Source organism: Daucus carota, chromosome 1 (assembly GCF_001625215.2).
Source record: "Daucus carota subsp. sativus chromosome 1, DH1 v3.0, whole genome shotgun sequence".
Taxonomy (NCBI): domain Eukaryota; kingdom Viridiplantae; phylum Streptophyta; class Magnoliopsida; order Apiales; family Apiaceae; genus Daucus; species Daucus carota.
Genome location: NC_030381.2, coordinates 6,836,762 through 6,851,476, shown reverse-complemented (window position 1 = coordinate 6,851,476; position 14,715 = coordinate 6,836,762). Strand labels below are relative to the sequence as shown.

General features: G+C 34.2%; 1 protein-coding gene across 1 annotated transcript; it reads right to left on the bottom strand.

The window, feature by feature from the left end:
- Positions 1 to 270: 270 nt before the first annotated feature.
- Positions 271 to 13,599, bottom strand: LOC108204787 (dolichyl-diphosphooligosaccharide--protein glycosyltransferase subunit 2). The gene is made up of 19 exons (XM_017374399.2): positions 13,330 to 13,599; positions 11,469 to 11,661; positions 11,289 to 11,378; positions 10,988 to 11,050; positions 10,813 to 10,882; positions 10,386 to 10,450; positions 9,266 to 9,320; positions 8,629 to 8,756; positions 8,420 to 8,535; positions 8,034 to 8,103; positions 7,405 to 7,506; positions 7,215 to 7,304; positions 6,979 to 7,127; positions 5,250 to 5,361; positions 5,062 to 5,145; positions 4,171 to 4,251; positions 3,865 to 4,089; positions 3,285 to 3,407; positions 271 to 753 (listed from the first exon to the last, which is right to left on the bottom strand). The coding sequence occupies exons 1-19, from the start codon at positions 13,461 to 13,463 to the stop codon at positions 637 to 639; spliced, it is 2,067 nt and encodes a 688-aa protein (XP_017229888.1). The 5' UTR covers positions 13,464 to 13,599; the 3' UTR covers positions 271 to 636.
- Positions 13,600 to 14,715: the final 1,116 nt, after the last annotated feature.

Genomic DNA, 14,715 nt, shown 5'->3' with positions numbered 1-14,715 from the left:
CCATTGATTCTCTAAATCTATGCTCAAATAGTCAAATAATCATCATCTAACCGATGTGGGGTGTTACACTCCCACTGCCATTTATCCTCTAAATTTATGCCTAATGAGACAGAGACCATCCATTAGTCATCGTTTAGACAAATGTTACATAGCAACAAGTACAGCATGTAATATAGACATATGGAGCAACTTGTAATTGTCAGCTTAAATTTGCACATATCTTAAACAGATGGTACAGCATGTAATATAGACATATGGAGCAACTTGTAATTGTCAGCTTAAATTTGCACATACAACTTAAACAGATGGAAGAAAACGTACAAAGATCAGTGTAACAAGTAAAATATCCTAAGCTTTATGGTAAATTACTATAATACTCTTAGGTTCTGAAAACTAATAATATAAATTGAAATAGAAACTAAGATGAGATTGCACTTCTCTAGTATAAACTAAAAACACTATGATCCGCCAAAGTAATAATTGTCACTGAAGCTAGAGATCTGATCTAGTGTTGATCACATATATTAATATTACCACGTAACCAAAATCTTCAATTATTCAGTTTCAAAATTTACTCAAAAGTATGTGTACCCAGGTAGCTCCCAAGGATGGCCCGGTTTGAGAACATATTTTCGCTTAGGCAGATTTTAACTTAGCTGAAGTTGCGGCAATGTGGGACAGAGTCCTGTGTCCCACAAACATCAAAAATATCCCCAAGAATCCAAGTGCTTTCAATGTTGTGAAAAGATCCAGCTGCAAGCAAAGAAAAAATTATAATATTCAACTAGGAAGTATGCATCTTGAGAACTAAATAATAAGTGTCTATAATTATTTCCTAACCAGGATATCCTAAAGAATGAATAATACACTTACGACCCGTGTTCAGCTCTCAAAATCACAAGGTCGGGCACCAGGGGTGTTCGCGGTGCGGGCGGTGCAGTTTTTTTTTAAAACCGCAAACCAACCCGCGCACGCGGTTTGGGAAAATTCGTAAACCGCAACCGCACCGCGTAATATAAAAACTGCGTAAACCACACCACAAAATTGCGGTGCGGTGTGGTGCGGTTCATGCGGTTTGCGTGGTTTACACTTTCAAAAAATTTATACTTTTAAATGACAATATAAATATAATTTTAAATTATATGTATTTAAAAATAAGTTTCACAATATATATATATATATATATATATATATATATATATATATATATATATATAAGTGCTCAAATGAGAACCCCAACTAATATGAGATATGCGATCTAATCTCAGCCACACATTTTTATCCCCAAATTAAATCCCAACCACACATTTAAAGTCGAGTTTAATTTTAATCCACCTCCACTCTCTCACCACCCACCCACCCATTTCTCTCATTGCTTTAACAAAACACCCCCCAACCTAGCTACTGCTCTTTCTCTCAGCGGCAGCTCCGCTGCGCCGGCAGTCCCCCAACCACCACTACCGCAACACCTCAGATCTCTCTCTCTCTCCCTCCCTCTCTTCCCCTCTCCCTCTCGAACAGAAGGTTATCCGGTGTTTGTGCACACACAGGCTTAAGATACGCAAACATTCTGGCGACTCCGGCGGCGGCATTGACTCCGGCGGCGGCATTGACACCGCCGCGTTTTGTCCCAACGACGACAAAAAACGCCGATCTGCCACCTCCTACCTTCATCCGCCGCCGCCACGCTGCTGTGTTCGCTGAAGATCCTGATCGTGGTGGTGTGATGAGTGGCGGTGGTGTTGCTTATGTAGTGATTTTTGTTTTTACGAAGGTGATTTTCATGTTCTGGTGTTAATTTCTCATTTACTGGTGTTGACTTCTTATTTTTTGGTGGTGATTTTTTGTTTATACATTTTGTTTTGTAGTTGGTGGTTTTTCCGATATAGGGGTGGTGGTGGTGGTTTGTAGATGGTGGTGGTGTGATGATTTTTATTTTTACAGTGGTGATTTTTTTTTCTGGTGTTGATTTCTCATTTTCTGGTGGTGATTTTTGTTTTAACGGAGGTGATTTTAATTTTCTGCCGTTGTTTTTTTGATTTTCTGGCGGTGATTTTTAGTTTTCTGGTGGTGATTTTATGTTTGTTGGTGGTGATTTTCCGGTGGTCGTCGGAGGTGGTGATGGTCGCCGGAGGTGGTGGCGCTGGTCAGCGGTGGTTGACGGTGATAGGTTGTTGAATCGAAAGATGATAAAATATTAAAATATTAAATGAATGGGGAGAGATGAATATAATGTATTTAAATGAGTGGATGAGATTAGATCTCATATCTCACCATAAGATTGGTTCTCACTGGAGCATGACTCTATATATATATATATATATATATATATATATATATATATATATATATAGATATATATATATATATATATATTTACATATACAAATTTATAGTTACGATACTTATCAAAAGATATATAAACTAAAATATGAGTATGATAATGATGAAGATGAAAAGATTTCAACACTAACAAGTTATTTTATAGAAAACAAATCTAATTATAATATTTAATTTGTCGTCTTAAAACTAACCTTAATTTGTATTGTAAAATTATTAAAATTAAGTTGAGTAACTTGAACATATATATATACAAACATGGGAGACAACATCATAATAAAAAATCTATATAATATAAATATTTATAATTATATGTGATATATTTTTATATATTAGAAAACTGCGGTGCGGTGCGGTTTGAACCGCGCTTGTATAATGTCAAACCGCAACCAGCACCGCACCGCACGGTTTGTTAAAATATCAACCCGCAACCGCATCACGAAAAAGAAAAACCGCATTTTGCGGTGTGGTGCGGAGCGGTACGGGCGGTTTATGCGGTGTGGGCGGTTTGATGAACACCCCTATCGGGCACATTATCACACGTAAATCATTTCAGTCTAAAAAGCATGTCCACATTTGATATTTGAACGCCCCCAAACACAAAACTACATTACGTTTGATTTCAGCAAAAAGATGTTAAATTAATGTATATTGAGTAGACAGATAACGCTAACAACATCTGCAGAGGCATTCACGATGAATAGTGTAAGTCAGCTTACTACTTCATATCTGGCAGTCGCATTCTCTTCATCTCCTTTTTATCATCTAAATATCTAATATTACAAAATATAAGACAGAAAGATAGTCCTCTCCTAATTTCCTACTTTTAGAAGCTACCAGCCAACCAACAACTCCATTAAGTAGTTTGAAAATATTAGAGCTGGGTGACTGATTCACAGCTCAAGTGCTCAACAGAGCATATCAAATATTAGTAAAGAATGTACCTTTATCCAGAAGAGGGCGTATAGAAAGAGAATGGCTCCAATGCCCACATGGAAGAGGATGGCAAATGTGGCAGGCACAGTTGATGTTGGGAAACTCTTCAGGTTCACGCCAAGCCATATCAACTGTGAGGGGTAAAAATGAATAGCATTAAGAAGTTTGAAGAACCGGACTACATTTTATTTTTTATTAATGGCAAAATTGCTCGAGAAAATGGAAATTATGGCTGACCATACATATGTTAGTCCTTGATAACAGTAAAAATAAAATTTGAGATATTAAGAGGATGGCCTCAGCTGGCATGGAGTTTTTCTTCATTAATAGTAAAAAGGAACATAGACTTGACATTCAGATTTTCTAAATGACAAAGTATAGGTTCAATGTCCTTATGTTAAGCAAACCCAACCTGTAACATGGACGATTTCTGCTCGGAGAGAGAATTGCTTAATTCCATTCTTTTAAGGAATAGATCATAACTTAGTTGAAAACGTTAAACTCAAGCTTACCTTTTCCTGATGTTTGTGTGTGTGTGTGACGATAAAAGTCTGAAAATTACACGACAAAGGAGAACTAGCTACTAACCCCAACCAAGAAGCCAATGAAGGGCAACAGAACAAGGCCTGAAAAAGCAAGAGAAACTTCCTGTCGTGGAAGCTTCTCTGGAGTTCTAAAAATGTGTGTAATCTCATCTCTGGGCCCGTATCTGAGTAAAGGATCCACAGATTGTGGAGGAGGGCGGGTTGCCTTCTCAGGTGGCTCTGGCAGATCAAGTTCCACATGGCCAAGAGCTTGAATAAAAGAGTTCTCCTAAATGATGAAACAGAACTACATGCTGAGTAAATTACTTTAAAAATTGCAGGCAGTGATAAATTGGGCAATCAGTTATACCATGACAGCATCTCCAACCGTGAGTTGAATTTCATATCTACCAGAGAGATAATAGAATTTCTCCACTAGTCCAAGGAAGTCCTAAAATGAAGAATTTCACAGATATTCAGCATCAACCAAATCTAATGAACTATAACTAAGAACGTAATTGAACTGCCAAAAATATATCACCCCTTTCTCATCATATAGTAGCATTTAGAGCAATGAAGAGATCCACTGGTATTTACTATCAACTAAATCTACTTAAACATAACTAAGCACGTGTTTTCAATGCTAAAGATATATATCAAGTTTTCCTGGTCATATATCAAGATTCAGAGCAGTGCATTGACAATAAAATTGCAGTGGGCCCTTTTTACCTACTTTAATAGGCCAGCTATGTTACTCCGACTCTTCTATTTAGGTTGCCGTACCCGTGTCGGACACTTGGACACTCGGACACGACACTTATTTCGTGTCGGATCCTTTGACTAAAATGTGGACACTTTGACCAATTTAAAAAATCAAATATGAGTCAAACTTACAATTCCAAAGAAATATGTGAGAAAAAAGAAAGAAGCAAGAAAGCGATTAAAGTACAGAAGACGCCTAATTTGCAAAATCCCCTACAAAATCATGTCTAATTTGAGTTTTATTGTTACTTTTTGTTAAGATGACTAACTTGCCATACTTCTTTATTAGTATACTACGACGTGTCCCCGTACCCGTGTCCAAAAATAGGACAGTGTCCCCGTGTCCCCAATTTTCAAAGTTCCCGAGTCCGACACTCGGATATGTGTCGTGTCCGACACTCCGTACCCGAGTCGAAGTAACATAGTAGGCCAGTACAATTGAATTACTCCTTGCACATTATAGTAGGAACAACGTAGTAATATTCAAACAGGAACATACTAGTACTACTGTAAACTGCTTCCCTGAGCTTCCAACCATAAATATATGCTCAACTTTTGTCTCGTGTGTCAACTTGAGAAATGCCTACATCAGAAGAGAGATCTTGATATAGTTGAAAAAAGAAGACTTCACTTGATTCAGGAAAAAAAAAAGTGAATTAGCATGCAAACAAAAAAAATTCCAAAAACCTGATGTGGATTAAAAGCATTCCCGAGAGGGGTGGATAGCTGAAAGGATATGCGAAGCTTTTGAAGGTGGTTTGCTGATAAGGAAACAGAGTTCTGTCCATCAAAGCTCAACCTACGATGCACGTTTTAATAATTTTAATACAGCATGATTTAAAAATTGTTCTGTCACATTCTAACCAAAAGGAATGATACCAAATAATAGAGATAACAATATATGATATAATGACAAAAAGTATAACATAGAACCACGAAGTCAAGGATTCCAAGAAATAAAGCCCCCCCCCCCCCCCCCCCCCCCCTGCCAAACTGTATCAGCAATAACTAACAGAATAGCACAACAGGACTTGTGGTCCAGAGCTGCACTTTAATCTAGCACCTACAGGAAAATTGTTCGATTACACCATCGAAGAGATTGCATAATAGTGAACATGCTATGATACCAGGTTATTCATACTTGAAGTGAACCAACTCAAGGACAGAATAATCTTAAATCTTACACAATAAACAATCGGTATTAGTCCAGATCAAGCATATAACAGAAACTTAATGACTTTGTGGCTAAAAACAGATGACAAGATATAACAGCACAAACAAGCTGATAGAAGAGAAAACAAACTAGAACTAGACTGTAGAGGTCTATCCCTCAAAGATTTTCATACTGAACACAAAATTATATAGTTGTTCAACCTATAAAAATGATATTCATGGGTTCATAATAAGAAGGATTTGACTAGCAAAGGATAGACACTCGAGCTTACTTGATGATTAAGAAATGGAAACTACAAGATCTAAAATAAGACATTGAAGATACAAAATTCATGAGTGGTTAAGTAAGCAACTAAAGTTACTACTATTGTGGCCTATCCTTCCATCATTAATCGTATATTCTTATATTGTATACTACTATACTTCAAATCCGATGGTAGCCACCATACATGTCCTTTTGAGCTTTGTAAACTGGCCTATACTAAACATTCAAGATATGGCTAGTAAGATTGACACATAGTTCCCAATCTGTTTTATCCTACAACTTAAGGGAACATTGTCATAATAATACAATAAAAAATAATGTGCTTTAAACATTTGAGAAATCATAACTTCCCTAGCAAACCAGTAAATTTAACATTTAAAATAATACTTTAGTGAATCATACGGCTTAAACCTTCATGATGCTCATTTGGGCGAAATATATTATATTAATAGATACTCGTCGCCATATATCAAAGTATGAAGAGTTAAAAAACCTCACTTAACCCATCATATGACATGATAATCACTATATTTCTTTCAGTATATCACAACATATATTTATATGAAAACTTAGTTCATGTGATAAAGGTTCTCTTCTAAATTTCAGCTCAGAGATAGTTGGCAGAAAGAAAACTAACCCCATTTATTCAACCATCACACAATGACAATCTATTAAGAGTGGAAAGAATTTTTGCTTCTCTCAAATAATTGAGTTATAAATAGTGCAAGGCATTTAAACTACTGTATTGCATTTAGCCAGATTCAGTTGAAATTATGGCATCAAAAGCTCATGCACGTGTAACACTTGCAATACAAAGTTGTCTACAGAAAACAATTTATAATATATATCTTATCATCAAAAAAATGCTGGTACTCTTTATCAATCACCCTGTTTATCCTGAGCAAGTACAAGAGTCTCTATAATCTCATACAATTCAAAGATAGAGTGGATTGATTTTGATTGAAGTAGATGACATACTTTTTTTGAGTTTCCACACTTCCAAGGTCACTGTCAAGCACTGCAATCTTTGCATTGTCAACTTGCATAACCCCTGTCACAAATATTGGTACTTTTGTCCGACCTCCAGTAGCATAGATTTTTTTATGTTCAGCATCATGAAGCACAATCTAGAGAAATCAAGAAAACATGTTATCTACAGATATCAACCAAACAAGAGCGCTTTAGAGTGCGAATGTACCAAGAAGCCGCCTTACTTCAAAGACAAAGATGTACTTTCCAACATCAACACTTTCTGGCAGAGCTTCCAAGATATAGATACCATTTTCAGAGTCAAATGTGAGTTCCTGCACAAATATATTTAGTGGTAAACAATTTAGGGACGCGCAAGGGGTATTTGATGGAAGATAATTTAGCGACGTGCAAGATAAGAAAGAAATGTAGAACCTGGTCAATGATAGAAGCATCCTTTGAACCAGCACTAAACACTTGCATGAGTTTTACTGATAAAGCAGGTGCAGCAGATCCCAGCACTGTAGTCACCTTCACCTGATCCGGAAGCCACAATTTAATATAAGAAACGAACCAACATAAAACAAATAAACAGAAATCTAACTTGGTCTTTTGTTACTATGTGCATATAATAACACTAGCACAAGTAACCCAAAAATCTCAGAACATCATTAGGTCATCATAAAGCATAATTTCAGTAGATAAATGGATTCCAAGTAAAAGTAAATAACAGCATAACACAATACTCTTTATCAAGCTATTTGACAAAGCTAAATATTTACCTCTATTGTAAAAGATTGCAAATAATATATCTACACCCACTAAAAGTTATAATGTGATTCTTTTATCACGTAGAGGGATATAGCACTAGTGTATAATTTAGGATCATAATCCCAATAATTATAAGACATTACAATACATTATTAATGTTATACATAACCATTCATACTAGTAATAAGTCATGATGATGGACGAGTTTTAGAGTGTAGTTAGATGTCACAGTATCACATTATAAAACTTATATATGTTAACAAAATGTTAATTGATGTACTTAATTGACACACCTTAATCTTGTCATTCCGTGTATGTGAAATCACAGTCGACTGAAGTGATTGGATTAGAGGGATCAGAACACTGCACATCAAGAAAGTGCTTATCATAATCGAGCAGATTGATGATACATTATTATGGTAAAAAAACTGCACAAAAACGTGACGGGAAGCATTTTTCGGAATGTACAAGGAACAACGGTCAAAAGCCAGAACAAAAAATTTTAGAGACTAATTCAAAAGTATCACAATTAAAGGCATCATAGTTTAACCACCAGGGTGATAACAGGCACTGCTAGCATAAGTATGCAATGCAAAATGTCGTGCCCTATCTGCATACAATCAATAATTCCAGTAATCTACGTCAACAACACTACTGATATAGATATTTAATCACTCGCCTGTTACTCTCTAAGCAAGCTAGTGCATCGATTTGGTAATACAAATCTTTAGCATTTCCAGGAACTCCAATACCAAGGAAAAACTTAGCCAATCCAGATATTTTGTCCCCAGGAAGCTGCAAAAAAGTAATAAAGGCACATATGAAAGCCGCTTTAAAAGAATAGAGATATAAGAAATCTATTACTACAACTATTAAAACGGTAAATACATTTAAATTTGCAGATGTCACAGTTGCAAAAGTTGTCAGCCCGCGAACAACTGAAGAGGAGGCAGAAAGAGGGCCATGGTGACTGCTAGCATCAACAAGCTTTTCATCGAAGTAATAGGCCCCATCATCTGGAATATGACAATAACATTTCGCAAATTGTTTATTCTAGTGAAATACAGTCTTTTAATTAAGATCATACACAAGTGCAGGTACACTAAATAGTAAAGACCATGAATGCATTTTTTTTTTCAATTCATCTAATCTAAACAAGACTAGACCAGGAGCGTGGTCCTCAATCCTCATGAGGCACTAACATCTTTCCATTTATGAGTTACTTATCGTCGTTATCGAGGTACTATGCCATATTGTCTAAATCAGACAGAAAGATACCTAACATTGTTGCTTCACTCTCTTTCAAGTTAAATACCTCGCATGAACTCCCATTTTCTATTGTATCTAACTATGTAGTACTCATAAACACCCTAAAACAGACTGGCACATTATGTGCAACCATAAGATTCACACAGTACATTATTAGTTCTACACGTTCATAACTGGCAGTAGAGTAAAACTAAGAAATGGAGCACATGCAGAATATAGAGTAGGATGTCTAGAAAAAAACTAATTACTGACGTACCATACTTCTCAACACTGTCAAAGAGCTTCATGATGTCATTTTTTACTGTAGAAATCTGTCAAATTAAAGAACATTACATGAGAGTTGGCATAATACAAATCGCGCCAACAGGAGATGCAAAACAATATTAGCTCAATGAACTTCAAAAAAAAAACTCATCGTAATGTTTTTCTTGAAAGATATAGCACCGCCATACAAAATGCACGGTGCTTTGAATATTTAGGAAGTATTCATTTTTAAAAAATCTAGAGGACATTTCACATAAATAATTGTCATACAAAGTGACATAGTAAAATTCGTAAAATCTCCAAGCGACACCCAAAGATATTTGACCAAAGAGCTTCGAAAACGATCAAACACTACGCACTCTGCAAAACATTAATCCATTAGCAATTAGTGACTATAGTATATCTGTCTATAACACCTATCTTCCAGTAATTTTTATCAAGTTCTTATGATATCCGTCTGTAATAGATCTTCTAGCCTCTTTTCAAGAATCCCCTCTACCCTACTAGACCACCATAATCAAACTTAACCTTTAAACAACCTATACTTCATAAGGCTAGGGTTATTTTGCACCTAGTGGGTCCTGGTTATGGATTTGAGTGTGCTGAGTCCAGCAGTAATAATATCCACATTTTATAAATTCTAATAATGGGAAAAGCACTTTGATTAATTAATTACCGTGAGTAGACATCAATCACCGATAGTGCTAGATTTTTTAACTTAATAATCATTTTGGTCAATGTTATATTAAATTCTTTCTATTATGTATTATATTATTACATATAAAAATATAATAATGTAGGCAAACTTTAAACGTGAGCCTAGTATATATACAGTAAAATATGTCATTACATAAAATATCAAATTATCTTGGTAGAACCAATCAAAACACACAAACAGAACTATATTTATCTAAATACCGAGCGCTTTTATCATTTATAAGATTGATAAACTCAAATCTATTCATTAAAATCAAGTACAAAAGTATCTATGTTACTGACATTTTGATAGAAGAAAATTAAGTGTCCATTCATTGATACTTAAAACAATTGAACTCGAAAGAAAAGAATGTAATAAGCTCACTTATCACGTAAGTGAATAGAAATCAAGTTACCAAATACTCATCAATCTGAGAGGACGCTAAATAAACAACTCCGCCAAGGGTCTCAAGTGCTATTCCTGCAAGAAGTATAAACTAAAGAATAAGTATAACCCAAAACTATCAAAAAAATACAGAACCCAATATTATAATAATTATAATAATAATAATAATAATAATAATAATAATAATAATAATAATAATAATAATAATACACACACACACAGATATATATATATATATATATATATATATATATATATAGAGAGAGAGAGAGAGAGAGAGAGAATTAGTGGATATAATAACTAGGGAAAGAAAGTGCGGGAGAGAAACTTAGTAATAAGGTTTAGGATGGAAAAATAACACTACTGTAGTTTAGTATGAAGATAGCTAGCATTAAAATATGTGCACCATAAGTACTATATAAAAAGCTACAAGTTACCTGCAGCATAGGTACTAGATTCAGGATTATTAGAACTGTAGCGCCACTTTCCATCACTTTGGCTTAGTGCCTGCCATAATTTAGATATTAACTCCATACCAGCTCACAGAGCTAGACAAATATGACTGGTGTGAAAATGTTGCGAGGAAATATTATGAGACAGAGGTGCACCAACCTTGATAGATCTGAAAATTCCATCAGCATTTTCAAGAGTTACATCAGCCTCAGATGTCTGACCCTGCAAATTATTCAACATTAGCATGTGTTCTGCAAATAATGAGACAGATTAGGTACTGCTTTGCAGCTACAGGAGCATATTATCATAATATCCAACAAAAAGCAATAGGATACACAATGCATAAAATAAAATAACTCAAATAAAAGTGTGTGTGTGTGTGTGTGTGTGTTGGGGGTGGGGGGGAGCTTGCAATCCAGAGCTTAAAGAATTTAGCACAATCTGCAAGTATGCATATTACCTTAATATCTACCAGAGATCCAATCGAATAATAGAAGTCCAGCAGAGAATCTGCACTCTTGATTGAATCTCTAATTCTTGCAGAAATAGCCTGAGGGTAGAGATATCTTTGTTAGATCTCACATGCAATAAATTTCATGATAATAGTAGAGCGAGAGCCTTAACGTGAAATCAAAAATACCATGAAATCTGCATCGCTAAGCTCGCATGTTAAAAGTCTATTAACTCGCAACCCAAAGAACAAATCCTTCAGAGTTGTAGTAGGTGACGACAAAGTATCAATCAAAGATTTACAAGTAGATGTCTTCACATCTGCATTCACTACCACTCCAAGAACTCCTGATGTTGCCAAAGCCTCATATGTAGCTTCCAGACTGCAGAACAAAACAGATGCTTTTAGATCCTTGGCCAACATACTATCATCACTTTCAGGTTCAGCGGCTTAATGAAATGGCCTTAATATTAATATCGCTTTTTTACTTCAACATGAGATAAAGCAAATTAGAGGTTAAACAACAAAATTAGGATATTAGTTTACATCACTGAGCATAAGTGTTAAAGAATCATAAAATAAACAGAGACGAGAAAACATATTACACAAAATTCAAGCACGGGTTCTTTCCAAATGTTATAGCTTGTGGAACAAATAAAGATACATGAGACAAGGTAAATGTATGTAGAATTACCAACTTTAATATCCAGGAAAAAAACTGGAACATGCACCTTAAATTCTGTTTTACGGTAGTTGCATGGCTTTTTCGGTGGAGCAGAATGGAAAATTAGGATTCAAAACCATGACTCTCTCACAAGGGAGAGAAATGAGGGTGTAAACTACTAATAAGCTGTTGTCACTAGGCTAAGAGCATCTCCAACAGATTAGCTATATGATGTCCTAAGCTATAAATTTGACTTTTGAGGAAAATGGTACAAATCGTCACTCCAACAAAGTTCTATCCATTCCGTAAAAGGTTAGGATCCCCCTTTCATTCCTCATTTAGAGGACATGGCTAACCATTACTCAATTTTGTTTTTCATAATTAAATATTCACTTCTCAACTTTTTCACACTCTTTCTCAACTTTTTATGTTATTTCCTTATTAGTAGACTTTAAATTTAATACCATACTAATAGGGAACACAAATTGGGATAGTTGTTGGAGTTGTCATTCAATATAGTATACTACTTGCTAGGAATTGATTTGTTTATTATATAATCAAGGAACCCACTAGGATACTCTTGGAGATGCCCTGACAGGCTTCCATGAATACACTAAATCTGTTGTTTATTTTCTTCTTTCGTGATGCAATTAGGTAGATCAGACAAATTGAGCATTAAACATATATGAGCAAATTTTAGAGTAGAATTGTTGCGAAACGACTATATAAGTACCTTATCACAAATAATAAGCATAACACTCACGAACACATTGCATTAGATACCAGAACATCATATACATATAAACATCTAACAAATAGGTTTAGTTACCCTTCTCCTGGAAACTGTGTACAGCTTGGAAGCCGGTAATTACCACATTATCACATATACTAAAAATATTACTGGTCTGAAGACTCTGAACTAGATATTAGATAACAAGCAAAATATTTTAGAATACACATAAACATTCTCGACTAATATTGGCAACGGTATAGAGCTCGGAAGCAAGCAATCACAAAATCATGTCAGATGACAATTATCTTAACTGGATAAAAAGTGTAATATACATATAATCACTTAACTGCAATTCGCAAATCAACATTCCATCGAAAACAAGTAATAATCAAACCAGATCAAATAATAAAATCCAAAAACATAGTGCATTACATACAATCAACCTTCCATCGGAAACAGTAACAGCTAAAAAACAAGTAATCACCAAATCAAATCAAAATAACACAATTTCAAACAGATAATAAGCTAAAAAAACAGGCAATCACCAAATCACATCAAAATAACAGAATTTCAACAGAGGATAAGCACAAAATGCATAACAATGAAGCAGCTACATCATATAAATAAACATTCAGGTGTGATTTAAAATTGACCTAGCACCGGAAAACGTGAAGATCTCGGAAGCAGCAGATCGGTGAGCATCGGAGATCGGATAGAAGATCGAAGCAGATACACAGATCGATGAAATTGAAACTAGGAGAATGAGAAACCCTAGATATCTAGCCATGCCTAGATCCGAGCGATCGAAAATCTCGCAAAAACCCTAGATGCTTGAAATGGTGAGCTTCGCCGCAGTGACTAACTGTAATGAGAAGAAGAGGTTTTGGGTTGCAGATGAAGGAGTCAACGAGTCAACAGTCAATTTTTTCTTTTTTAATCTAGCCTTTTATCGACGTCAATACTTAAGTAAAAATGATATAAAATTATAATTTGTGATACTTATTAATATTAATATTTAATAATATGATAATAATAATAAAAAACTTAAGACACATATAATATATTTAAAAAATGTTAAAAATTTCTATTGTATATCGAATAAAAGTTTAATACTTTCGAGGAATTACTACTACCTATTAAACTTGTAAATTTGTAAATAACCTAAGACTCAATATATAAACTATTAGATTTTTTTGAATAAATATAAAATATTAAAGTATACGATATGTTGGAAAGTTATAATTGAAAAATCATTCATTAATCAGTGGCGCTCTCTCAAAGAGCTCCTTTGTATTTTTTTTAATGTCCTAATAATTTTGAATTTTAAATATCAAAAATAAAAATTACATTTTTAGTTTCGATATGTTGGAAGAAAATTTCAAAATTATTTTTTTCTATTTTAAAATTATTAGAAGAAGTTTCAATTAATTTTGAATATATTGGAAGAATGACTCAACACTACTTTTTTCAATTTCGTAATCATTAGAAAGAAGTTTCAATCAATTACTTTGGAATATATCAGAAGAAAGTTCCAACACTACCGTTTCAGGTTTTGAAATTATCGGGAAAAAATTTCAAATCGTCAATATTAAAAATATTTTATGGTAGAAATTTCCCAAAGAGTACGAGATCGAGAAAAAATGACATAAGATAAATTTATGGTGTAAAAAATGGGAAAAAAAGAATACTCTCCGTTATATTTTTCAAATTTTTTGAAATTTCTAAATTATAAATATCCGAAATATAAATTACCTTTTTAGTTTCGATATGTTGGGAGAAAATTCCAAAACTACTTTTTTCAGTAGTGATATTATCAGAATGGAATTTTAGTTAGTTTCGATCTTATTGAGAAAAAGTTTTAAAATTAACTTTTTCGATTTCGAAATTATTTGAAGTAAATTTTAAACAGTCAATATTAATAACACTTAATGGTGAAAGTTTCATAATGCATGGAGAGATCTTGTAGATGCAAATTTTATATCGAGAAAAAATAATATTAAAACAGATTTTATGGTGGAAAAACTGGAGAAAATACTATT